The sequence below is a fragment of the Xiphophorus couchianus genome, chromosome 21, assembly GCF_001444195.1.
Source record: "Xiphophorus couchianus chromosome 21, X_couchianus-1.0, whole genome shotgun sequence".
Taxonomy (NCBI): Eukaryota; Metazoa; Chordata; class Actinopteri; order Cyprinodontiformes; family Poeciliidae; genus Xiphophorus; species Xiphophorus couchianus.
The window spans coordinates 1,609,714-1,634,805 of record NC_040248.1 but is presented as its reverse complement, the minus strand read 5'-3'; the positions used below and the strand labels follow the sequence as shown (position 1 = coordinate 1,634,805).

Genomic DNA, 25,092 nt, shown 5'->3' with positions numbered 1-25,092 from the left:
CGGTTTGTTCAGGTTGGTCGTCCAGCATCAACAGCCAGCAGACTCTGATTCCCAGTCGGCTGCTGGAGCTGCGGGCGGCGCCGCCGCCGCCGCTCGGCCAGGCCGGTGAGTCCCGGCACGACGGCCACCTGACCCCGTTTCCCAGCATGCACTGCTGTGGATTTGACCTTCACTCGACAACCTTTGGTCCTCTGGGTCAAAGGTTGATCTTTGTTTTTAAAAACAGAATCTGTGATGATTTTTCTCAACTCAGAGAAACCGTTTCTCTTTTTCAGGTAAATAAAATTATAATGGATTATAAAACATTATAATTTTATAATTTATTGTAAATTATTGGTAATTTGATCTGTTCCTCAGGACTTGAGTAGATTTTTTACCGTTTTTACTCTTCAGTAGTTTTCATTTCTTGGACAGATATTTTTTATTTTTACAAATACAGATGTAAAAGATCAATCATATAAATAGTTATTAATAACGTGTTAATTTATCAGTAATAATAAGAAAAGAAAGTTCAGATTCTCCTGTTTCTCTTTCTGTGTTTATTTAACTGAATAAACACAAATATTTATTTCTGAAGTTTAGTAGCTATTTTATTTTTCCTTCTGCCCAACAAAAACAAAAGGTTTATATTTTAAACTGTACATTAAGTCATTATTAGGTAAAACATGCATTTTTTTTATTTTTGCATGTTTGATTTATGTGATTTTTTTCATGTTCTTGCTCCAGTTTTTCTCCAAACATCGTTTTTCTCGCTGTAAAGACTCTGAACATGAAGATGATTTCAAGCTTTAGTCACCAGGGAGAAGCAGAGCTCAACTTATTACATTTCTGCAAACTTTTAATGTAATTTTCAGGGTGAAACTGAATTTTAAATCAACATTTATTCTATTGTTTGTTTTCTAACTGCAGTTATCTGCCTGATATTTGTTGTGGTTATTAATGAAATTCAGTTTTCTGGAACATGAAATGTCCAAGCTTGGAGTTTTTGAAGTTTGTTTTCCTGGTTGTTGGTTTGATGTTTGTATGTTTTATATCCACACACACAGAATAACTCATAAGTTGTTTTTGAAGCTGGTTGAAGGTTTTCTTTACTCTTGTTTTATAATTCTGAAAATGAACCATTGGAGAGTTTGTAGTTCTTTTATTCGTTCTGGCAAACAGAACTGTTTATTAAATATCTATATTTCCATATATCTTTGTTCCAGGGAGCCGCTCGGTGCAAAGTCTTCATACGGGCGTCGGGGATCTGTTTGGAGACACCCGGTTCTGGCACGGGAAGGATTACTGCAACTTCGTGCACAAGGACTGGATTCAGCTGGACAAGCCTTTCGATGGTGCGCTTCCTCTGACATCTCCGTTCCAACTGGACTCATCCTCTGTGTTTTGCTTATTTTCCCATTTTCGTCTGTTTTAGATTTCATAGACAGACATAAAACTCCCAGAATGCCTTGGCACGACATCGCGTCAGTCGTCCATGGGAAGGCAGCGCGAGACGTGGCTCGGCATTTCATCCAGCGGTGGAACTTCACCAAGGTTAGCGCTGTTAGCATCTGCAGAGACAGTGGTGTCATTGATTTCAACGTTTTGATGCTAAATTTAAAAACATCTGGATACATCTGCGCTGTATTTGTCTTCCTGGTTTCTCCTCTGCTAGCTGATGAAGCCAAAGTACCGCTCTCTGTCGTTTCCTTACCTGCTGCCCAAGTCGCACCTCACAGCCGGAGAGCTTCGATACCAAGTCCCCAACTGCACCACCGCTAAAGTGCAGGTTAGCATGCAGTTTTTATGATGTTTGCTGTGATGTAATTAAGTTGATTTAGTTTCATTAAACATGTACAGTGGCCTAAACATTAGTGATTACAGTTACTGGTTGCTTTTCTTCTTGTTTTAACTCTAAAAAAATAACTTACAGTAAAGATGAGACTTCTGTAATTGGTTAACAGCTTAAAGGAAGAATGGGAGAAATAAAAATAGCTTAAAGTCTCTGTGGGTTTGAACAGTTTGAAGTGTAGCTGTAGGTTTGTTTGGTGGTTTGATGTTTTTAAAGAAATCAGGATCCAAAATGTCACATTTTACTAGAAATGGAACAGAAGATTAGAGCTTCCTGAAAAAGACAAGTCTCTTTTGCTCCAAAAGCAGGAAGTGGACTACAGCACAGGGCATTCTGGGTAAAAACAACCAAAGCTAACGTGCTAGCCTAGCGCTAGCAGCAGAAATGGCTCCTGGTCTTCAGCCAAAGACTAAAGAGAAAAATCTGACGCCTCCTTCTTGTTTCCATCTGGTGAAGAAGGAAGTTGCTCTCAGTGTCTTCAGAGGTTTTTGTGTCGTTTCCTTCAGTGGTTCTTGGTGCAGCGCCCCCACAGGCCAGGAGGGGAACAGGTTGGTTTGGGTCAGAACCACAGCAGCTGGAGGTGGAGCAGATGATGGAGTTCTGGTTCCAGCAGAACCGAGTATGAAAACGGATCCGTCCTCCTCTCAGTGAAATCTGTCTCTCCTCAGATCCTTCGCTCGGCCTCCGACTGGTCAGCTGGCATCAAATACCACGAGGAGTCCATCCACAACGCTTACGTCCACGCCATCGAGAACAGCCAGCACTTCATTTACATCGAGGTATTATTAATTTCTGAGATGGTATTCTTGCATTATTATGCCATTATATAAAATATATATATTATTACTTGAAAATCAACAATATTATTGAATAACTCCTTGGACATTTTATCATCCAGAATCATTTGTTATCATGACCTTTGGCCTTTAGCATGGACTGTAACCAGCCTTGTGATGCTAAAGCTAGTGGAGAGTTGTGAGTTTAACTCAGATTTCCTGATTAAATTCATCCTGTAGTGGATTCTTACTTTTAAAATCGTTTTTTTCTTTATTATTACTGGTAAATGATGCAGGCTGTGAATATAAAATATGAACTTTTTCTGATCCGTTTCCCTTTTCTGTTCTTCCAGAATCAGTTCTTCATCAGCTGCTCAGACAACAAGCTGGTTTACAACAAGATCGGCGACACGATAGCGCAGCGCATCATGAAGGCTTACAGGTCAGAGGTCATGACCCTTTATGACCCTTTATGACTCGGATTGCACACAGACGTGTTGCTGCTGTGTGTTCAGGCTCATCCCACCGCTGACAGAGCCTGTCACTGTTTCACATCCTGGTGAAGGAAACGCAGTGACACACACACACACACACACACACACACACACACACACACACACACAGCTGGGTTATTTACAGGCTGTCAGTGTGTGAACAGAGTGGAAGTTAAAGGCGTCAGAGTGATGAAAGTGTTGATCAGGTGTTTTAATCTCTTCAGTTTCTGTTCTGAGTTTCACTAAAGTTACAGAAAATTATCTGATTATTTTTATTTACTTATTCATTTAAAAAAAAGAATTTAATTTATTTGATTAGGACAATGCACATTAACAAACATTACCACAATTAATATCAGTGTAAATATTCAAGAATTAGAACAATAACAAAATTTCATAATTTATCCTAAAACAAATAAACAAAAATCACAGGAAATCAAAGTGACTCCAGAAACGTCTCAGGTTTAGAAACGCTCGATTGTTTACAGCCGGATCTGTTTACAACTATTCTCTGTAAATATATTTAGAGTCTTTTCTGTCTAAATTTCAGTTCAAAAAGTCTTAAATTTGACTTGGTAAAACCTGATGAATCTGGTGGAAACTGAAGAGTTAAAGATCCTGTTACCCAAAACTCACATTTTGTAGGTTTTTATGCTTCTACAAACACAAATAATACTTTAAAACATTCCCTCTGTGAAACATCAATAATTGTGATTTGTTTCACTAAATGCTCACAGAAACTGAATATTTTCCCTTTTATTGGTATTTTTTATGCTTTTATTGAATCGATTCCAATAATGAGGCAGTTTGGGGGATTTAAACATCATCAATAGGAATTTATTGTGACAACAATAACATTTATTGTGATTAATTCTTGCCATTTATCACAATAAATGCAGGAAATGATGTAATAAAAACAAGATGGCGGCGATGTGTTGGTAACGTTTCGCCGTTGTCGATGCAGGGAGGGAACGAAGTACCGCGTCTACGTGGTGACGCCTCTGCTGCCGGGCTTCGAGGGCGACATCAACACGGGGGGCGGCAGCGCCATCCAGGCGGTGATGCACTTCAACTACAGGTGAGGCGGCGCCTGGCGGATCCGCCTGCTGCTCGCCATCATCATCGTCATCCTCATCTCTGTTGCTCTTCTGTCCGCAGGACCATGAACAAAGGAGAGCACTCCATCATTTCCCAGCTGAGAGCCGAGAGTAAGGCGCCGCGTTTAGGATCATGGCGGGAATCTGACGCCGTCTGGTTCGACCTCGGCGCTGCTGCCATGTTTTAAAGATATTAATGAAGAAGTTTGCAGGGGTCAGAGGTCATCCTCGATATCTTCAAAGCAGAAACAGCAGAAATAAAAAATTATTGCTGCACCAACGGAGTTGTTTGACGCCAAACTTTTTAGATTTTGTAAATGTGAGGAGATGTTGACCTCTGACCTCTGGAAACTTTTTCAGTCATATTTTTAAAATGATTTCGGCACAAATAGAAATATTTACTGGGCAAAGTAAAAGTAGCACAAACTAATTTTTTAATTTGACGCCAATTTTGTTTGATCTGAGTAATGCCTGTTAACCTTTTGACCTTTAACCTTTCATTAATATCTTCAAAATAAAAGCAGCACAAACAAAAAATGTAGCCGAGTTGATTGACACCAAATTTGTTAGATACGAAGAAGGAGGTCATGATGGTTGACCTTTCATGACCTCAGGAAACTTTGAACAGTTTTAAAATAATTGAAATAAAAAGAAATGTTTTGCTGCACAAACGTTTGACTCCGGTTCCGTCTGACCTGGCGGTTCCGGCGTGACTTGGGTCTGTCGTGTTTGCAGTGGGGGACCAGTGGATGAACTTCATCTCGTTCACCGGCCTGCGGACGCACGCCGACCTGGAGGGGACGCTGGTCACCGAGCTCATCTATGTCCACAGCAAGATGCTGATCGCCGACGACAACACCGTCATCATCGGTGAGGCCTCTCCCGCCGGGCGCCGCCGCCTCGCAGGAGGCGCCAAACTCAGCCGGATCCGGTTTGTCTGCAGGTTCCGCCAACATCAACGACCGCAGCATGCTGGGGAAGCGGGACAGCGAGGTGGCCGTCATCGTGGAGGACTCGGAGACGGTGGACGCCGTCATGGACGGGCAGCCGTACCGGGCCGGGAAGTTCGCCCTGCAGCTGCGCCTCGAGTGCTTCAGGTCCGAACGTCTCTGGGGAAAATTCCCATCCGCTGGAAACCACAACCATCAGTTTTTCAACTTCCACAGTTCAGCTCCACAATGCGCCAATTATTCAGAGAGGAAATATTCACTCTGTGATCCCATTTTATTTCTTTTCTGAGTTTAGAGGATTTGGGTCCAACCAGGTGAGCTGAGCTGGTAAAAAACTGAGTGGAAGAAAGAAACAAACTGAGCTGCTCAGATTAGTTCTTTAAAACTATCGGATATTTAGTTTTTGTAATATTCTGACTTTATTCTGCGGATATGTTTATAATCCCACGGTGACTTCCTGTCTGAACTTCCTGTCTGATGATGTTCCTTCGTGTCTGAACTTCCTGTCTGATGATGTTCCTTCCTGTCTGAACTTCCTGTCTGATGATGTTCCTTCGTGTCTGAACTTCCTGTCTGATGATGTTCCTCCGTGTCTGAACTTCCTGTCTGATGATGTTCCTTCCTGTCTGAACTTCCTGTCTGATGATGTTCCTTCCTGTCTGAACTTCCTGTCTGATGATGTTCCTCCGTGTCTGAACTTCCTATCTGATGATGTTCCTCCGTGTCTGAACTTCCTGTCTGATGATGTTCCTTCCTGTCTGAACTTCCTGTCTGATGATGTTCCTTCGTGTCTGAACTTCCTGTCTGATGATGTTCCTCCGTGTCTGAACTTCCTGTCTGATGATGTTCCTTCCTGTCTGAACTTCCTGTCTGATGATGTTCCTTCCTGTCTGAACTTCCTGTCTGATGATGTTCCTTCCTGTCTGAACTTCCTGTCTGATGATGTTCCTCCGTGTCTGAACTTCCTGTCTGATGATGTTCCTCCGTGTCTGAACTTCCTGTCTGGTCTTCTCCAGGATGATCCTCGGCGCCAACACCGATCCGTCCATCAACGTTTCTGATCCCATCAGCGAACTTTTCTACAAGGAGACCTGGATGGCCACCTGCGCCCGCAACGCCTCCATCTACCAGAAGGTGGGGCTGTCGCTACGGCAACCATGCAGAGTCACACGACCAGTTTCAGGTTTTGGGGTTTTAACTGGAGTTTTTTAGCTTTAAATGATGTTGATGTTTCCTGGAAACCCAACATGAGTCAGATTATGAGTTATTAAACATTTCATATGAGAGAAACTCAGAATTTTTTTTTTATTTTAAATTTTTGGCTTCATTCTCATAATTTGTACTTCTTTTTTTTTTTTTCCTCAGAATTATTATTACTTTTTATTTTTTGGTTTCTTACTCAGATTTTTTTCTTCAGCATTTCTTTTCTCAGAATCTCAACTTTTTCCTTCATTTTTTTTCTCAGACTTTAATCTTCTGAGCTGAAATGTTAGAATCCTTTTTTTCCAGTGGCACTAATCGTCTTCCGTATGTTTATAATATAAATTGGTTATTAAGTTTTGGGGTTTTTTGGGCAATTAGAACTAAAAGTTTTAACAAAATAATTCAAAGGAAAAACCATAAAAACTCCTAAAAGTCAGAAATTTGTTGTTAAATCAGACCTAAATGATAAAAAGTATCGGTACCGGTGTTTCCTTGGTAGCGGGCCGGTACCGGTGTTTCCTTGGTAACGGACCCCTCCTCTCTGCCGCTCTGACCTTTCTCTCCGCCTGCTGCAGGTTTTCCGCTGCCTGCCGTCCAGCGACGTGCGGAACATCTCGGAGCTGGAGGGCTTCCTGGCCAAACCCGGCCTGGCCCGAGACGACCCGGCCCGCGCCCAGGAGGAGCTGAAGAAGATCCGCGGCTTCCTGGTCCAGTTCCCGCTCCAGTTCTTGAGCGAACAGAACCTGCTGCCGCCCATCGGCTGCAAGGAGGCCATGGTCCCCATGGAGGTCTGGACCTGACCGCCATGTCGGACCGGGAGCCGTTCCTTCTGCTCAGGACAACGTTCTGTGGTTCTGGTTGAGTCCAATGACGGCGGGGCGACCCGCCTGAGGTCCAGTCTGACGGAAGCAGCTGCTGTGCCAAAGACAGAATCAACCTGCAAGCCTGGACCCGGGCCAAAGCAGCAAACACTACAGCATCGTCTCCAAAACCTGCTGCTGCTCTGGAAATGAAACTCCAATAAACGTCTCCAGGAAGGACCAGGAACCGGCCCGATTCGTCCAAACAGCCAAAAACTCTCCAACGTCCTCAGCCTGCCGCAGGTTTCATGTCTCCAGTCACATCTACCGGTTTCCTCTGATCATTGGATCTGATTGGGTTGAAACTCAACCAGCGTTTCGCTCAGCGGTGCCTGAAAACCCACTTCCTGGTAGGATACTGACTGTGCAGCTCTGCTCCTGCGAACACTATGCAACATCCAGGGCTGGGAAACGCAGCTCAACACTAACGGATAAAAACGGCAGAAATCTGATCATAATTCTGTTAAAGTGCCAAAACCCCTGGAAGCCCGGCGTCAGAGTCGCTCCACTTCCTGATTCCTCCGTTTACTGTGACGCTTTTCTTCTGGGCAGAAATCGTTTTACAAACTTTATCTCACATTAAATCACTTTATAGCTTTTCTTCTCAAAATAAACCAACACTTTGCCTCTCAGACTAACAAACTGTTGTTGTGCTGCATGAAGAGTCCGGTGCTGTTACCACGACTCTTAAAACTGATGTATTAAATGGTTTTATTGGTTTGTACAGTCACTGTTTGGCCGCTAGGGGGCAGCAGAATGAGCTAAAATCACTAAAAATCTGAAATATTAACATTTAATGTGATTCTGTTGAAGATTTTATTTATTTATTTTGTCTTATTTTTGGAGGTATTTGGGTGTCAATTAATTTTTTTAGTTTTTTTTTTTTAAATTTTAACTAATTGTGCAACTTTCTACTGCATCATTTCACAGGTTTGAATCTGGAAAACTAATATTTGAGACAATAAATCTGTAACTGGGTTGAAATTGCCTAAATCTGAAAATTTGAAATAAAAAAATAACAAAATACAAAAAACAATTCTGAAAGAAAAAAACCCTAAAAAAATCAGGAAACATTTTGTTTCCAATTTATTTAAATTAAGACAAACATTTTCCTTTATATTCAATTTTAATTTAACCTTAGTTTCTTCCTACTTTGTTATTTTTTAAACATAAGTATTATCCTTACTGGGCGCAGACATAAACAGACTATCATTCAACTATACGTTTAAAATGTAAATATTGAGCAAAAATTTGCTGCAACATCCAATAATAAAACGGTAAATTAAATAATAAATTGTATCAACATAAATATATGCAATAAAAAGATTTTACATATGAAGTAACATTCTCATGCGGAATATTTTCTCTTCAGGTCTAAATAAATTCAAGATTTATTTTCTTAAATTTGAGTGTTTGGTTTGTTTTTGCTGCCCTCTAGTGGCCTTTGTTTATAAGCAGCTGCGGTTTTTGCAGGTTAAACTGTAACGTAAATGTTCTGTGGCGTTTATCTGCATGGAGCCGCGACCCGAGTCGCCGCCAGCTTGACCCCAGCCTGTTGCCATGACCTCCAGCTGACCTCAGCATGACCCTGAGAGCTTTCCCTGAAGCCATCAGGCTGCCTCTCTGTTTCTACCTCCAGTTGGTGGTTTTTTCTGTCATATCAAGACTTTTTGCAGCTTTGCACAAACTGAGCAGAGGTTTTCTGTTTCCAGCTGCAGTGGCTCTGAAACTGACCGTCTGGTTTTTCTCTCTTCTGCCTGTTTCTCTATGGAAATTATGCACTATTTGCACAGACTGTTGTTTTCTTGCTCTTCAGTGTCCCGTCATGTTGCTCTGGTGAAACATTGGACTCAGTAAATGAATAAATGAAGGGTTGATGGCATTAAAATGAAGATTTCTTGCATTTTTTCTTCTTTTCTTGACTCCATTCTCAACATCTAAGGAGCATAAATGTAGTTTTCAGGTGACTGATTAAATTCTGGAGGTAAAAAATGATCTAAACCGTCCAGGTTGGTAAATCATGACTTTGACTGGTTCAGGTTATGGTGGCAGAAATCTGCAAACACAAGAAACAAATGCAGCAGAAAAATGCTGCAAATGGAGGAAATAAAAGCAGAAGGAAATGCCACAAGTAGCAAAAACAAAAAATATGAAATCCTGCAAACTTCCTTGAAACAAAACAGAAGTCCTCCAGACCACCAGGGGGAGTCATGCGTAGGTAATGGTTTCGTAAATCTGCTACTGTTCTATAACGTAAAAGACAAAGTAAAACTCCTCCAGCTTCCTTCTGGACATCATAAAACTATTAAATTCTGTCTGGTCCCAAATGATCTGGCGTTTGACTCCCCCTACTGGTCTGGAGGACTTTATGGAACGAGTTCATAAAGTATTAAACTTGTTTTAGCTATTTACGACGTTTTCCACTTTTGCTTTCATTTCTTGCAGTTTCAGCATTTCTATCAGAAAATGCAGCAATTCCCCCAAGTTGCAGCAATTTGTTCTGCGGTTGCAGCATTTTCTCCTGAAACTGCAACAGCATTTTTCAGAAGTTGGCTCCTTTATTTTCTGTATTTTTTATTTATTCATTTATTTATTTGCATTATTGTTTCCTGACGTTTCAGCATTTTGTCCTGAAGTTTTAAAATGTTTTTTCTGTGGTTGCAGAATTTTTGTGTGTTGATAAAAGACACAAGTCGGCTGCACAGTGGTACAGTTGGTAGCACTGTTGCCTTGCAGCAAGAAGGTCCTGGGTTCGATTCCCGGCCCGGAGTTTGCATTTTCTCCCTGTGCATGGCGCCGGGTTCTCTCCGGTTCTCCGGCTTCTTCCCACAGTCCAAAGCATGACTGTCATGTTAATTGGTCTCTTTAACTTCTCCCTAGGAGTGTGTGTGTGTGCATGGTTGTTTGTCCCGTCTGTCTCTGTGTTTCCCTGCGACAGACTGGTGACCCCTAGGATGACCCCGCCTCTCGCCCGGAACGTTAGCTGGAGAGGCAGCAGCTCCTCTTGACCTCATTAGGGGACGAAGGTGTTAGAAAATGGATGAACGAGTCTTTTATAAACAGTTTATAAACCAGTTTTTATGGTTTATTTCTCCTAATAGCAGCTGTTCACTCCTTCATTCGCTGAATTACTGACTGCAGTTTTCAGCTCTGCCTCTAGGTGGAGCCAAAAGAACATAAACAGTGGTGTCAGCAGGCCGGTTGGTCAACCGTAGAGGAGATGATCAGATCTGATGAACTCCAGCAGCAGACTGCAGTGAAGGCATCACGGCGGTGCGTTCAGGTGTCATGTCTCTCCTGGTCTGATCTCCAGGTGAAACACAGACTCTCCTTTGGTTTGGTTTTGTTTGGGAAGCTGCTTCTACCTGCCTGAACATGACGTCTCTGCCTGAAGCTGATCCCTTCCAGGAAGTCTGATGTCTGAGTTTTCCTGGTTGTTATTGAAAACTGACATATTTATGATAGAAAACTGATTTTAATCAACTCTGTCCCTTTAGCCTTGCAGCATGGTGGGAACAATGGCTTCTAGTCAATATGAGCAAAACTTCCTCTATTTTCTGCTGATGTCAAAAAACAATTTTGACATTGTGTAATTTAAGAAGAAATAAATTTCAAATCACACGACGTGAATAAGCTTGATCAGCAACAAGTCATTAAAAATCATGGCGGCGTTTTGGTGGTTTAATGGAAGATTCATTAGAATAACAAGTTATTATTTTCAAAAACAATCATCCTCCTAGTACTTGTTCTCCTTTTCTTCTTTGTCATTTCCGTCAGTAGCAACATCTGGCTGTTGATCACATGACTGGCTGGTTACTGGAAACCAGCCTGTTGATCCAAAGAAAGTTTCTAAAATCTAACAAGCTCTGCACTGGTGGCAAAACATCCTGAAATCTTCTTCATCCTGAAAACGGACCTAAAAGAAAAATGTTATTACTGAAGCTCTGTGTTATTTAATATTATTTATTAAGGCCTCGGCCTGAAGTTACCTTCTGATCGCAACAATAAAACCAGTTACCTGGAGCTCAGTTCAGGTCAAAATGACTTTATTTACCCCAAAGGGAAATGAAATGTTGAGGCAGCGTCCTCAGGAAGAATCTCCACTAGCAGTCAGGCTTCCAGTATATCTGAAAACACCTCTGACTGAAGACTGCTAGCATCAACTGTTAGCTAGTTCAGCTAATCTACCTCATTAGCTTGTTGTGCTCCAGTTTAAATCTCTGGTCAGTTAGAGGGATGTTGGAGTAGGGGATACCATGAGATGGGTTGAACTTGCTTCTTCTTGCCTCATTTTAAACTCTTCTGGGATTTGGGGTCAAAGTTCAGGTATTAGTTTAGCTTTTGAGATGCTAATCAGCTCCTCTGCATTGTGAAAATAAAACTTTGTTCCCATGGTTACAAAACATAACTGTCCAAAAGGAAAAAAGCTAAGAGCAGAGCTCCTCCATCTGACATCAGAGGGATTAATAGTTCAAACATTCAGCTAGAAAAAAACCCAAAAGTCTAGAAAAGAACAAATCAGAGCAACGTTGCTCCAACATGTTGCCGCCATGAGCAACTTTAGAGCTGCTGTTGTTTTGTGTGTCGCTTTGCTTCATCTTGTCTGAACTTTGCAGAATAACAAAATTAATCAGCCGTTGATTTGTGGATGAAGACAATAAAACCTCAACAGGTCGCCATGGCGACGCCTCCTTCCTCTGCAGGTATTTGGTCTGAAGGCGGCGTCCTCAGGGCGGGATCGGGGCGTCGCCCCCCGCTGGAGAAAAATCACTCAGAATTATTATTAGTGCTAATATTATAATAATTATAATTATAATAATAATAATAATAATAATACAGACGTTAACTAATGTAATTGCAAAATGACAATAAAGTTACTATTATAAATAAATAATTTTGGGAGATTATTGTTATAATGCTAATGTTTATAATAATACACACTAATAGTAATAATTCATTTAGATAATGTAACTGCAATGAATAAATTAGATATTATTGTTTATTTACTTCAATATTTACCATATTATTAATAGTATACATGTAAAACTTTGCAAAACGCTGTTACTGTTATTATTATTATTATTATGTATAGTGGTAGAAGTTTCAGCAGTTATATTATATTATATTATATTATATTATATTATATTATATTATATTATATTATATTATATTATATTGTCTCAGAGACCTTAATGTTCCCCTGAGTTCAGACATAAATGTTAGAAACATTCTTGGCCCAGTTTTAGCTGAAGGTTTGTTATGATGGTGCGGCTGCGCGGTTCGGCCCGGTCCCGCCGCGCTCCGTGGAGGTGTGTGCGGCGTGTCGCGGTGGGCGGCTCCCCGTGAAGCGCAGCCTCCTCTCTGGCCACTCCCGGCCAGCGCGCCGCCTCCGCCGCGCCGCCTCAGTGCGCCTCGGCCGCTGCTCCTGTACGCATCTGTCCTCCGCGGTCCCGGTTCTGGATGAAGGCATGTAGGACGGGCTGTGGCGCTCCGAGCAGCATGTAGCACCTGGGGCTGCGCGCACATCGCCTCTTCGTCCTCCTCCTCTTCCTCTCGGCTCTGCGGGCTGCGCGCCTCCCGGAGCGATCGTTCCTCCGGTCGGCGTCGCCTTCAGCGGGATTTTTCGGGGCTCCTGTCCGGGGTGGGTGGGCGGGGGGGTTCGGCGCTCCGGCCTGGTGAAGAGGAGAAGAGGAGCGAGCCTTCATCACCTCCCGGTCGATGGTCGTTGAGGAAGCTTCCATCTTGAGTCGCGCTTCTACCGACGGAACCATGGCGAGCGACTCCCCGGCGCGGAGTCTGGATGAGATAGACCTGTCTGCACTACGGGTAAATGTCTCGCTCTGTGCGTGTGCGCGTGCGTGTCCTTTCCCTGTGTGAGCGCGTGCGTGTGCAACACCTGTCCCCCCTCCTCTTCCCCTCCTCCTCCTTCAGCTCTCCATCCCTCTCCAACATCACAGTGGATGTGTCTCCAAATGCGCTTGCAGCGTGCACGCGCGCGCGGCAACCCCACACCTGCCTGTGTGACCGCGCGCGCGCGTGAGGACGCTGATTGAGGAGATCGGGTCGGTGATCAGGTGTCAGTGTGGGATCTCTGTTTTGGTGTTTTCTGCTGAACATTTGGGACGTGATGTAATGAGGCCCAGAGCCGCCGCTGCCGCGCGCGCATGCGTGCGTGCGCGCGCGCTGAAAGCCGCTCTTGTCTGCACTATGTGGGGCAGATGTTAAGCTCCTCACTGACACTTTGCACAAAGGCATCAAATGCACGCACGCGCACTTCCTCTCCTCTGTATCGTACAGATGCACGCACTCACGCACGCGCGCCCTCACGCACGCGGCGGAATAACAGCGATGATAACCGCAACAGGAGCGAGTTCCGCCATTTCGTGATGTTGTGGCGACAGCAGCTTTGCATCACAGCGGCTGATAGGAAGTGCAGTGCCGGAATGTGTGCGTGTGCGCGCGCACGCGTTAAAAAGAAAAAAAACCCCTGTGATAATTTCACAGGTCAGCCATGATGGCTGGATGAAGCGTCACATGGAGCTCAGGGTTATTTTCCGCGCGTCCCCCGCCTGTTTCTGCTTCCAGCTGCTTACGCAACTCGGCGGTACCTGCAGAACCGCCGTCAGGTCTGGACATGAGCGCCGGGGTGGGACTACGTGTCGGTGTGTGTCTGCAGCACACACACCTGCAGGAAGCAGCAGCAGGAGGAGGAGGAGGAGGTGATGAAGGCAGAAAGATGTGAGGGAACACTGAGGAAGAAGGTTCTGCAGAACCAGAACCAGCTCTGTCTCCCTCAGTGGTTCAGAGCAGAAATTAGGTCACTTCCTGTTTCTGCATCCCCTCTCCCAGCCCGGCTGGAGTGTTGGTGGACCGGCTCATCAGAGCCTCTGATTGCGGTATAAATAGCTGTCTGGGTGACAAATACAGGAGCATTTCTGTTATATCAGCCGCTGAATCATAAAGGACGAGACGTTATAGCGCCACCATGAGGACGCAGCAGAGTTTTCTGTTCACTCCGCAGAATTTATGAGGGTTTTATGTGACAAACCATCAGAAAATTAAAGAAAACTGTCTGGAAACTGCCGGTATTGTCGGATATTGATCGGGTTAAAGTTCCTCGTTTAGACATTAAATCTGCTGTAGTTGTCATGCCAAGGCGCTAGATGGCGCTGTGGTTTTAGCCTGTAGCCGAAACGCGCGTCCGCCTCAGACCGTGTCAGAGGTTGTGTTAAACAGGTGAAGTAGCATAAAGCTTATTTAGCAGCTAGCTTAGCATAAAACGTAGCATAAAGCTACCTGACATTGTTGAGGAAAAAAACCCTCCCGCCGTCCGTTCTGCGCATGTGCAGTTTCGCACCTTGTTTTCCTGAAACCACTCATTCTGGTCAAAAGGCGCTGGAGGCTGGAAACAAGCGGCTGGGTCGCAATAAAATGTTATTTTCTCACCGAAAACCGTTTAGACGCCCGAATGTGGACCGATGGGATCCGTCCGCTGTCCCTGGTTGTACCGGGGAACCAACATGTCCGCAGATATTTCTGTAGAGCGTAAGTCCGAATTATTTTCAGAACTTTACTGAATATTCATGGATTTTTTCATTCGAGCACATCTAAAATATTATAAAGAAAATGCAACTTTGATACACCTGGAGAGAATGTTACTCATTTAATTTCCCTTGGTGCTAATTGGTTTTACTACAAGGCGTAGAAGGAAGACTAGATATTAGCTTCTGATATAATATCAGGTGAACTATTGACATTTATAAGCGTTTTTAGAGGGAGTATTCAGTATTTGTGTATTTTAGCAAACCTGGTTTCCACTGTTTGTTCCGGGTTTCTGAAGAAAATGATCCCCTCAGCATGATGCTGCCACCACCGTGTGTCACTGTGTGGGTTGTGTGTTGGTGTCATCAAAGCCAAACACATTTTTCATGCATCGCCTAAAATACATGTGGCAAACCACGAGTGAGTGCATAGCTCAACATTTATGTTGTTCCACTATTTTTCAGGTTTTACTCATGATACTTTTTTAAAATTTTGTTCTACTTTCTCTTGGTCTGAAGCATAAAATCCAGTGAAATTTGTGCTTTTAATGAAAACATTTCTTATAAGGTGTGCAAGCTTCATTATTTGTGCTTTGTTTCTAAACTGTTCAGTTTTCAGAGAGACTGAACTTCGTGTTACACCTGGTGCAGCTGTAAAGAAATTGTGCAGATGGAGGTTATTTCTGGCAGTTACGTTTTGACACTTTTTACAAACCCGAGTCATGAAAAGAAGGACATGTCAGAAGGTTGTGCCTCCCAAAAAACAGTCATTTTAATGTAATTCCAAGAGTAAGCATCTAAAATGCATGAAATATTTACCAGAATGCTAAAATATTTAGAAAAGCTTCAGAAAATCAACTGTGTGATTCAAAACTAGCTTAACCTGCTAGCGACATCGCTAGTTTATTGAGCTAGGCTAGTTAGCTATTAATCAGTTTCAGATTCTCTTGTTAATGTTTCAAAAGCTGCTCTAGTTATTGTTTTCTATAGATTTGATGATATTTTAGGCCTTTACAAGGAACATTTGTTAATTTTTAATGCTTATGAAGAACATAAACAATATTTTTAGAAGCACCAGCAGCTAGCTTTAGCAGCCGTTAGCAGTTTGGTTTTGACTGATTTTGCTGTCAGGTTTTAAATGTGACTTGTTTTAAACAACATCAGGCGTCAGAAACTAAGATGAGTTTTAATATCCTGAGGTGAACGGCGGCGGGTCGACCCGCCTCAGACTCTGCTAAACTCAGGAAAGTTTTTCAGTCAAACCAACAGAGTTGGTGTCAGTTTGTAAAAGAGATTTCATTTAATCTTCTTTTCTCTTTGTTTCTTTTGTTTTTGCTTCTTTTTTTTTACATTATTTTGTCTCGTTGGGTTTCTTTCTGACCAGCTGTGCTTGTTTCTTTCACGTCGGCCTTTTTGGTCGTTTTTGTCATTTTGTGATGGCCTGTGATTGTTTGTCGCATTGCGTCCACTTTGTGTCTCCCTCTGGTTGTTTTCCATCTTGTTTTTACAGCCAGATTGTGTCTTGCTTTCTTCTCTTAACTGTCTCTCTCCGTTTGCTTTTGTTGTGTCTGTTTTGTGATTTGTTGTTTCTGGTCTTCAAATCTTTGTGATTATTTTCGTCCCAGAGTTTTACTGGTTGTTAAAACTCTGAGTGATTGTTTCTAAAATCTTTGAGGTTGATTGTAATTTTCTTACAGGCAGGGATTATTTCTTGGGAATGTTTTGTTGGATCAGTTTTTAGTCATTTTTGGTTTGTGTGAAAGTTGTTACATTTAATCACTTTACAACTACAATGCAGTTTTTTCACTTTTATTTCATTATTTCAGCTCTTTATTCTCATGTTCCTGATTCTCATGTTTGTCTATTTACAGCCTCATTGTGTTTCTTCTTTTTTTTGTTTTGTGTCTGTTTCTATTGGACTGTTTTCTTCATTTTGCACATAATTTTTCTGTATTATTTTGCCTGTTTGTTTGTTATTTGCTTTATGCAAACAACAGCAGCTTACGGCTGAATCCTCCCGTCCTTTGTTGGGACTTAACCTGTAATCTTCCTGTGATCTGATGGTTTATGTCTGAGTCAATAAGCAGAAATAATGATGATGTAATCGACACCATGAAACCGTTAGCCGCCACAGATAGATAACTGGATTCAGACTCAACGGGATTTCTCCGTGTTCGATAAAAACGAACATGTCAGCATGGAAATCTCAGCTGTGTCAGAGCTCAGTGTTGTGTTTTCTTCTGTGTGGCCTTACAGTGTAACAGGTAAACGTGTGCATGTGGAGGCGCGCGCACGTGAGGCTCTGTCCTCCAGGATTTCATGTGCTTGACTTTGACCTTGAGTGGAAACGAACGTGGCTTTTTAAGCTAATCCTTTTCAGGAGGATGCACTGTAATAGTCCCAACGCTCTCCTGTGGCCTACTGTAACCACACACACACACACACACACACACACACTCACACACACACACGTTAAGGTCTGCGTCTGTGTTTGGGGGATTTTATGGTTTTTAATCAAGCTGGAAATAAGATTAAGCACCTCTGTGTCAGTTTACCTGACATATTTTTTTTTACCTGAGCTTCATCAGACATGTTTAGAAAGAACCGTACTGTTTAGCTATTTGTTTTACCTTTGGTGTAGAAAATTTAATGCTTAATCTTGCTAAATTAACTGAAGTTAAAAGCTAAAATAATATTAAACAATCATATTTTAATAATAAATTAATTCAGCCTTGAGTTAAATTAACTACCTGGATGTGTTTCAGTGTTACAGCTTTTCTTTAACACCAACTTTCTGTCCTAAAAGCTGCAAAACTGAAAACTAGCTTTAGCATCTATTTAGCTTAGCTCAGCTAGGTAGCTACATTTTTGTTTTAAATTAAAATAGATGTTATTATTAGATATTTAAATCCTACATCTACAGTTGTTTTCAAGAAGCCTGCTGGAAATTCATAAACATTTAAAGGGAAATGTATGTTTCTAATTTCACAAAGAAGAAAATAAAGAACTGTTAGCTTTAGCCGAGGCTAACAGCTTAAACTGTGTCAACAGTGGTAGATAATCAGATTAAACAGATTAATGTGTTTTTATGATGAGATTAAACAGAAGGAAGTTATTTTGCTCATTTATGGCTTCATGCAGCTGATTATATAAAAGTGTAAAAACTAACTTCAGGTCAGATCACAAACCTTTGATTCCTGAACAAAATGTTATAAAAACATTTTATCAAGCTGAAGAGATTAAAGTGAATTATTAGTTAAGTTTTTTTAATGTTGTTTATTTTACAACAGAAGACGGTTAATTCTCACCGATTGATAAACTGATCAAACTTCTGATACTCTGAAAAGGCGACAAGATGGTTGAAATGGAGTAACTGCTATCTTTACTTGTATTTAAATGAAACTTTCTGAGTCATTTAAATATAGTCACCTGTAGAAAACATTTATCTAACTTCATTCAGACGTTTATTGGTCTCCTCTTCATGAAACATGTTTTACAAACGACATAGAAAGTTCAGTTTTGAGAGGATTTGTGCCTGAGAACGTTGGGAAAGTTTCCCTCCTTCAGGAATCGTTGTGTTGACAGGAAGGATTTTAAAGAAATACTTCAGGTACGCGGCGGCGCTTTAGTAACGGCGTGTTTGTGTGTGAAGTCCCTTCCCTCGTTCTCCCTCCGTTCAGCTGTCCTGGCTGCTGGCGCTCAGCTCTTCCTCTCTGTTTCAGGACCCGGCTGGGATCTTTGAGCTGGTTGAACTGGTTGGAAACGGCACCTATGGGCAGGTCTACAAGGTAAGACTTGCAAAACTTCAGAACTCGTCTTACTGTTCAAACGCCTGAACTCACTGATAGCTGATATTTATTCACTAAAACAAAAAGGTTTTATATTTTATATAACTCACTGATTGTTTCATATCCACAGTTGGGTTGTAACTAGTTACATTTACTCAGTTACATTTATTTGAGTAACTTTTTTGAAAAATGTACTTTTATGAGTATTTTTATTACTCTGTACTTTTTACTTTCACTTTTTAATTTTACTAAAAAATATTTCTACTCTTACTTGAGTAAAGTTTCTGGATTTTCTTCCCACTGAATGAAAAACATGTTTTAACCAGAAACTCGCCTGCAGTTTCTCTTAAAGTTTCTGAAGTTTTTTATTGAAAGAAACTGATTTGGAAAATTAGTAAAACTGCATTTAAAATAATTTAGAAAATTATTACGATGAAGCGATATGGAGCTGAATAAATTTATGTTTTGTTGCGTATTTGAAATATGTTTTAATCATTTCCTGAACTGAATATATAATTTTATTTTTACGTGAAAAAGGGGCACATATTGTAAGTTTATACTTCTTTCTGCTCCTTTTCATTCACATATATTTACATAAACTACTCATATTTATTATGCGTGAATTAAATAAAAAACTAAATGAAACGTTTGAGACTTTAAAGCAGGTTAAAAATGTATTTTTTCTGATTTAAATCTCATTCTAACGGTGGAATCACTCTGAAAACAGGGTGTTTCTGTTTCCTCCTCTCTTTATTATGACTTCACATCAAAAAATCTTATTATCACAAAGACATTCAGGTTGTTATTGACTTCCTGTGAGAGGCTGGACAGCAGACAACCTGCCGGTTTATTTTTGTGGATTGTTTTACCTTGAAAGCAATTAACACGTCTGCTGGATGCGGCGAATCGATCTGACATTTCTACAAGTTGACACCTCCTCTGCAGAAAATGATTGATGGGGCAAAATTAACACAATCTGTGTGAGCTTATAAAAAACAATGAACACATGAACGGCTGTGAAAAGCTCCCCTCCAGTCGGACTGTTGGATTCTCGTCGTTCTTCAGCTGATTCTGGATTTCTGGGCCAGAATCTTCCTGATTTCAGAAAACCGATCCCTCTCCTACACGAACGCTTCAGCTTATATAATATGCAGTTTCTGCTTCAGAAGCATGAATTAAAGATTCAGACATTTGCACCAACTTCACGTTTTCTGTTTTATTTTGAAAACCGTCCAACCGTTTTTGTTATTTTAATTTGTAGAAGTTTGTAACTGGATCCAGAACCCGTTGATTCGAACGCTGCCAGTCCAACACATTTGGTTTAGCATGCTGCTGTTGTCACTTAGAGTTTTCTAAAAATCAATCTTCAGGACCAGAAAAACAGTTTTTTTCAGTTCGACAAATGACTGATAATGCACCGCTGCTGCAAATCATCTTAGCCCTGAATAGCTTTCAGCATTAGACTCTCCAGGCTAGAAATGAATGAGAATTAATTATCATTCTCTGTAGACTCTATAATTATCCCAAATTAAATAATTTTATTTCCTGGAAACTTCGTGACATGGCTTCTGTTTTTCAGAAATTATAATGAATCTGAAGAGACATAGAAATTTTGATGTAATTTTTTCTCAAACATGAAAAAAACCTTTAAAAGGTCAAATAGAGAAACTAAAAGGCTGAGGTTTAGAAACCGGATCAGGTTTCTGGTGTTCTGTCCGTCTCCGCCTCGGCTCCCGGTTTTTATTTTAACGCTGACGGCGCTGTGGTTTTGGAAAGAGGAAGAGAAGTCTGGCTGATGTTGCAAAGCTGCTCCTGCAGAGCAGCGAAGCGTTAAAATCAGTTAATTCAGACGTGGAAGTGAAGCGGCTGCGCAGGTTTCCTGCTGACTGCAGCCGTTTCGGTTTTCCTCTGAACGGTCGGCCAACAGGGAAACGTCTTCAGGTGGTGTTGGGCCGGATGAGGCAGGGAATCAGAGTTTATTCAGTCTGTCTTATTGATTGGAGAGCAGGAAGGATGGATGTTGCCTTTATTTCAGCTCCCTGTGAAGGTTTTCTGTGTTTACACTGTAAAAACTAGCAGGTTAAAGAAGATTCTCCTGCAGTTCATTCAGAGATAAAAAATATAAAAAAATATACACCTGGGCTGAGTTTTTCAACTGAAAAATTCGACCTTCATTTGATAAGTAAACGCACCACCAGGACAAGCTAGCAACACTCTTCGTTGTGGAAGTTTTTACCGACAGAAGGAAACTCAAACTTAGTTGCTTTCAGGATCAGTGATGTGTGAGGAGCTATTTAAAACACACTTTCTGACATGTCTGCAGCTCATTCAGGGAGAGAGCAGCACTTTAGCAGCTAACAGGAAGGCTGAACAACAAAGGCAAATACGACTAAGTCAGATTTTTTTGTCAATTTCTGACTTTTTCTTGCCAGTCTGAGCGGCCCATTCCCCATTTTTAACGCCCCTTCCATGTGTGGAACTGAATCGGCCGTGTAACTGATGTCGCGGTTTTGTTCTGACGTTAAACCTGCGTCGTAATTCTGCACCAGAAGAAGCCAGACGGTAAAACTGGACGTAAACGAAGCTGTTACAGATACTAAAGCTAACAAAATAACAAAAAAGGTAATTAATTGGGTAAAAACTAACTAGAACTAAATGATACTAAAGCATATTAAAATTAAAGATATAATCTTTTTTAAGGCTATGAATCTATCTTAGCTTTTTGAACTGATGTGAAATTGGTTTCGTATTCATTCCTCAATCGATGTATGAATGACGTCACAGTTTGACCTGTAATGATAACTAATGTTACTGAACGATAAATTATTTAAGTTATTATGATAAATCATAATATTGTTGTTTTCAGACCATTTTCAAGTAATAAAATGATAATAATAGAGCAGGAACACATTCTCAAAGATCAGTAAACTTTAAATTAAAATTTAACTGGAACTGGGAGACATTAAAAATATACAACATAAATAAACAAAAGAACAGAAACAACAAATAAAATGAATCAGTAAATCTCTGTAAGCAAAGATTTTTGTTTAATCCTTCATTATGTTACGATCAGCTGCTGAATTTTAACAAACGTTTCAGTTTTGGTCTCCAGTTGAACTGAGAGTTCAGAACCATCAGGCATCAAAACGCCTTCAGGAGTTTCTTCTTCCAGGAATCTGGATTCCCCAAAGCGACGCTTCAGCGCGTCACCAGGCGCCGTAACCACCGAGGTTTCCTTGGTGGTTTCAGCTTCTTCTTCTCTGTGCGTTTCCTGAGCTGGTCTCCATCAGCCGGGACGTGATGAGGAAGTGTTGCTTTTTCTCATGAATCTGATGGATTTGCTTATAAATCTGTTATTTTTAATTGGTCTGAACTAAAGCAAACAGCAACCTTTCATCTGTGACCGCCCTGCCGTTAAAGAAGCTCTTATCTCCTTCTGATTCCCTGAAAGGCTTTAATTTGGAGACAAATGTTCGGATGTTGCGATGCCACGGCCTTTTGTTCGCACAGAGGGGATCTTTTGTGATTCTGCTTCCTGAAAATATCACAATATGTGACTCTTTCATGCAACCTGCAATTTCCAGAGTGATCTCACTGGGTGAAGAAGGAACCAACAAATTACTGTCGGGTTCCTCCTGAAACTAAAGTAAACGGGAACAAACGAGCCTTTTAGAGGAAATCATTGTGAGGAATTTGGCGCATGACGTGTAAACTAAACAACGTGACGTGTTTTTACCTCTGATCAGGTCGTGATCTGCTCTCCACTTAACCACAGGCTGCAGTGGGAGTTAATTACAGTACAACCTGTGTTTGATCAGCTACAACATATTTACCTTTTAAATTAAATCTAGTTGGTATTTCTAATCTTTCTAGCTTATGGTCTCCTTGGTAACTGCAGATTTTTGATCATTGTTTGATTATTGCTTCATCATTTTCTGCATTTTTCTTCCTTGAAATTTAAAACTTTTTTGATATATTTAATGCGCACAAAACATTTTTTTTACCAAAATGATTTTATGTCATCATGTTTCCTTCTTATGATGGAAATTGTTACATAAATCACTTTTTGGCTCCAAACTGGGTTTTTCTAGACATAATCTTACAAACATAGAAAGCTTGGAGTAGAATTTTCTCGTAGATTTGTAATTTTAATCTATCTGTAATCTTTCATCTTACTTTGAAATTCACATTTTTGCATATTTCTACACTTCCACTTGGTTTTCTAGTGCTTCTGAAAACATCCCAAGCATTTAAAAAGAACTCATGCAGTTGCTTTTTGTTTTTGGTGTCTGGAAAATGAGCCCTTCAAAAACCCTCTGGAATGTAACATCACCTAGCAACCACCCCGTTACCTAGCAACTCCAGTAGAATTCCGCCCATTACCTAGCAACCCGGGCGGAGCTCCAGCATGTTTGCTCAGCTGGTTTTACTGCTGTATGTGCTGTACAATGGCTGCTGGACAAGACCAGTGTCTTGTTGTTGACTTAATGTCCAGAAACCACTTGCTGCAGTCTTGTTGGTTGTACTGGAGGCTCCACTTCTGCTTTTCAAAGATGTGCAGTTGTATTGTTGCCCATCTGTTTTTCACTCGTACATGAAAATGGCTGCAAACGTTGAGTTGGGGGGCGTGGCCAGCAGCAGCAGCTTATCTGAGTGAAAACTGCTCGTTCTGAAAAGAGCTTAAAACAGACTAAGATGTCATTGTCTAGAAATAATTTTGTGTAAAAAATGTAATAAATATGTTTTGTGTAGGCCGTAGACCGATCCTAACCTGTTCAAGGAAGCATACTAGGTCACATTTAAATGAACTAAAGATTATAAGTGGCTAGTTGTGAGTGTAATCATAGGGCCAATTATACACTTCCTGAGGTGAATGCAAACAAATTATAGACGCCTCTGGATTTATAAAACAGGATTTCTATTACAAACTTAATGTAATAGAATGTTTAATGTTATTTAGGTAATCAGCTCCACCAAAACACCAAAAGAAAAGGTTTTATTTTGGTTTGTATCAGCAGCACTGGATACACTTTCATTGTGGAAATGTGAGATTAGGACAGAACATCCTGGCTCCATGTACGACTGTTATCTCTAGATTGTTACATGTCGCCTCGTTGCTCTCGCCTGTTTGTCCAGAGTGGCATCAAATGAAACCGAGTGCAACAATGTTTGCAACAGAGATCACTGCTAACTGGGTCAGGCTGTTTTCTTCTCTACTCTGGACAAACAAACTTTATTTAATAGCTCAAAGACTCATTATAGCATCATAAAGTCAGCTGTGGTTCATCCTTTAGATTTAATAAGGAAGATAATATGTTGTTACAATAATTTAACCGTAAACTGAGATGGACGTGGATTGGTTATTAAATGGCAAATCTGTTTCCATATCTGTTGAAACCACTGCAGTTTTATCACATTTTTTATAATTCTTCTTACTCAGCAAATAATCTACATCTAAAGATAAAGTCACTTGGATTTAACAAGTCAGATTAACAAAATATGATTAGAACTAATTCAAGATCTGTTCAGAAAACTAACCAAACTCAAATTCATCAAAAACTAAAAACACAACATAAATGGATCCAGCAGATAATTTCCTGTGTCGAATGAAACGGTGAAACCAGAAGCTTAAAAGAGAAACGGGTCCTGACTCGAGGCGAACTGCACGATACAGAAATAACAATCCAAGGAATGCAGATTGTGAAATTAGAAACTAGACCAGGTATGTGTGGGCAGCAAAAACCAAAACCGGAAGAATAAAATCAACGAGATAACAAACTAGGTTCAGAAAATACAAAAACTAAACTATCCAAAACATGCTGATAAAAATCTGAGATGAAGAAGTGAAGCATGACATAAACACAGAGGGAGAGAGAAAATTTCATTTTTTTCATTTATGACTCTGAGAGGTGGAAGAAAATGAGAACAAAATAAAACCTAAACATTTTATTTTGAGCCCATAACTCTGCCCTTCAAGATTTGGGGGCTTGTCCGGGATATTTATGTTTCACAATTTGCAACAGAACTGTAATATACGTCTTTTTTTTTGTTTTTACCAGTTAGAAACATCTCTCAAATCAAACACTATGCAAAAAAGTAAACATTATTTTTTAGCCCATTTCATTCTAGTTAACTCTAATTACATTTTAAACCCAACTTTAGTAATGGCACAAACTCACTGATAGAAATAACTTTACTGGACCACATTTATCCAGATGAACTACCTACAGCAAAGTTCATGTTTTCATCTGATCTACAGGAAGTTTTTATTCCTGAAACAATTGTCTCCTGTTTCTCCAGCGGTTAGCTAAGGCAGGATGATGTTTTACCAGGACTTCATAGAGTCTGATGGGGTTTTAGTGAAACTGTCAGTTTGCAGGAGATCAGGAGATCATATCGTGTATTTGCATGGCATGCAGAGTGACATCAAAGACTCGTTTCTAAAAGAGCGTCTTTAATGTCTATAGGGTTCATTCACAGCAGCCCTGTTTGGTCTGTTTTAGTCCAACTCTTGTCCGTTTGTCTAGTCAAAGTCTGTTTCGGTTTGTGGAG

At 40.8% G+C, this 25,092-nt stretch overlaps 3 protein-coding genes across 50 annotated transcripts in view; all 3 read left to right on the top strand.

The window, feature by feature from the left end:
* Window positions 1–9,103, top strand: part of LOC114136423 (phospholipase D1-like) — a 39,131-nt gene extending 30,028 nt beyond the window's left edge. For 2 of the 3 annotated variants that reach the window (XM_028004395.1, XM_028004396.1), the window contains exons 16-26: window positions 1,206–1,334; window positions 1,415–1,533; window positions 1,655–1,768; window positions 2,500–2,610; window positions 2,961–3,049; window positions 4,066–4,179; window positions 4,260–4,309; window positions 4,934–5,068; window positions 5,142–5,295; window positions 6,165–6,282; window positions 6,927–7,151. In XM_028004395.1, the coding sequence (XP_027860196.1) occupies window positions 1,206–1,334; window positions 1,415–1,533; window positions 1,655–1,768; window positions 2,500–2,610; window positions 2,961–3,049; window positions 4,066–4,179; window positions 4,260–4,309; window positions 4,934–5,068; window positions 5,142–5,295; window positions 6,165–6,282; window positions 6,927–7,151 (1,358 nt within the window). Of the gene's footprint in view, window positions 1–1,205; window positions 1,335–1,414; window positions 1,534–1,654; window positions 1,769–2,499; window positions 2,611–2,960; window positions 3,050–4,065; window positions 4,180–4,259; window positions 4,310–4,933; window positions 5,069–5,141; window positions 5,296–6,164; window positions 6,283–6,926 lie in introns of all 3 variants that reach the window. The other variant, XM_028004397.1, reaches the window with a different exon arrangement.
* The window catches only part of LOC114136418 (NACHT, LRR and PYD domains-containing protein 3-like), a 476,176-nt gene that overhangs the window by 135,536 nt on the left and 315,548 nt on the right, over window positions 1–25,092 (top strand). The gene's annotated exons all lie outside the window — the stretch shown is intronic.
* The window catches only part of tnikb (TRAF2 and NCK interacting kinase b), a 52,608-nt gene continuing 40,048 nt past the window's right edge, over window positions 12,533–25,092 (top strand). For 2 of the 12 annotated variants that reach the window (XM_028004326.1, XM_028004329.1), the window contains exons 1-2: window positions 12,540–13,037; window positions 18,475–18,540. In XM_028004326.1, the coding sequence (XP_027860127.1) occupies window positions 12,930–13,037; window positions 18,475–18,540 (174 nt within the window). In that variant the 5' untranslated portion in view covers window positions 12,540–12,929. Of the gene's footprint in view, window positions 13,038–14,541; window positions 14,757–18,474; window positions 18,541–25,092 lie in introns of those variants that run through there. The other 10 variants (XM_028004333.1, XM_028004331.1, XM_028004325.1 and 7 more) reach the window with 9 other exon arrangements.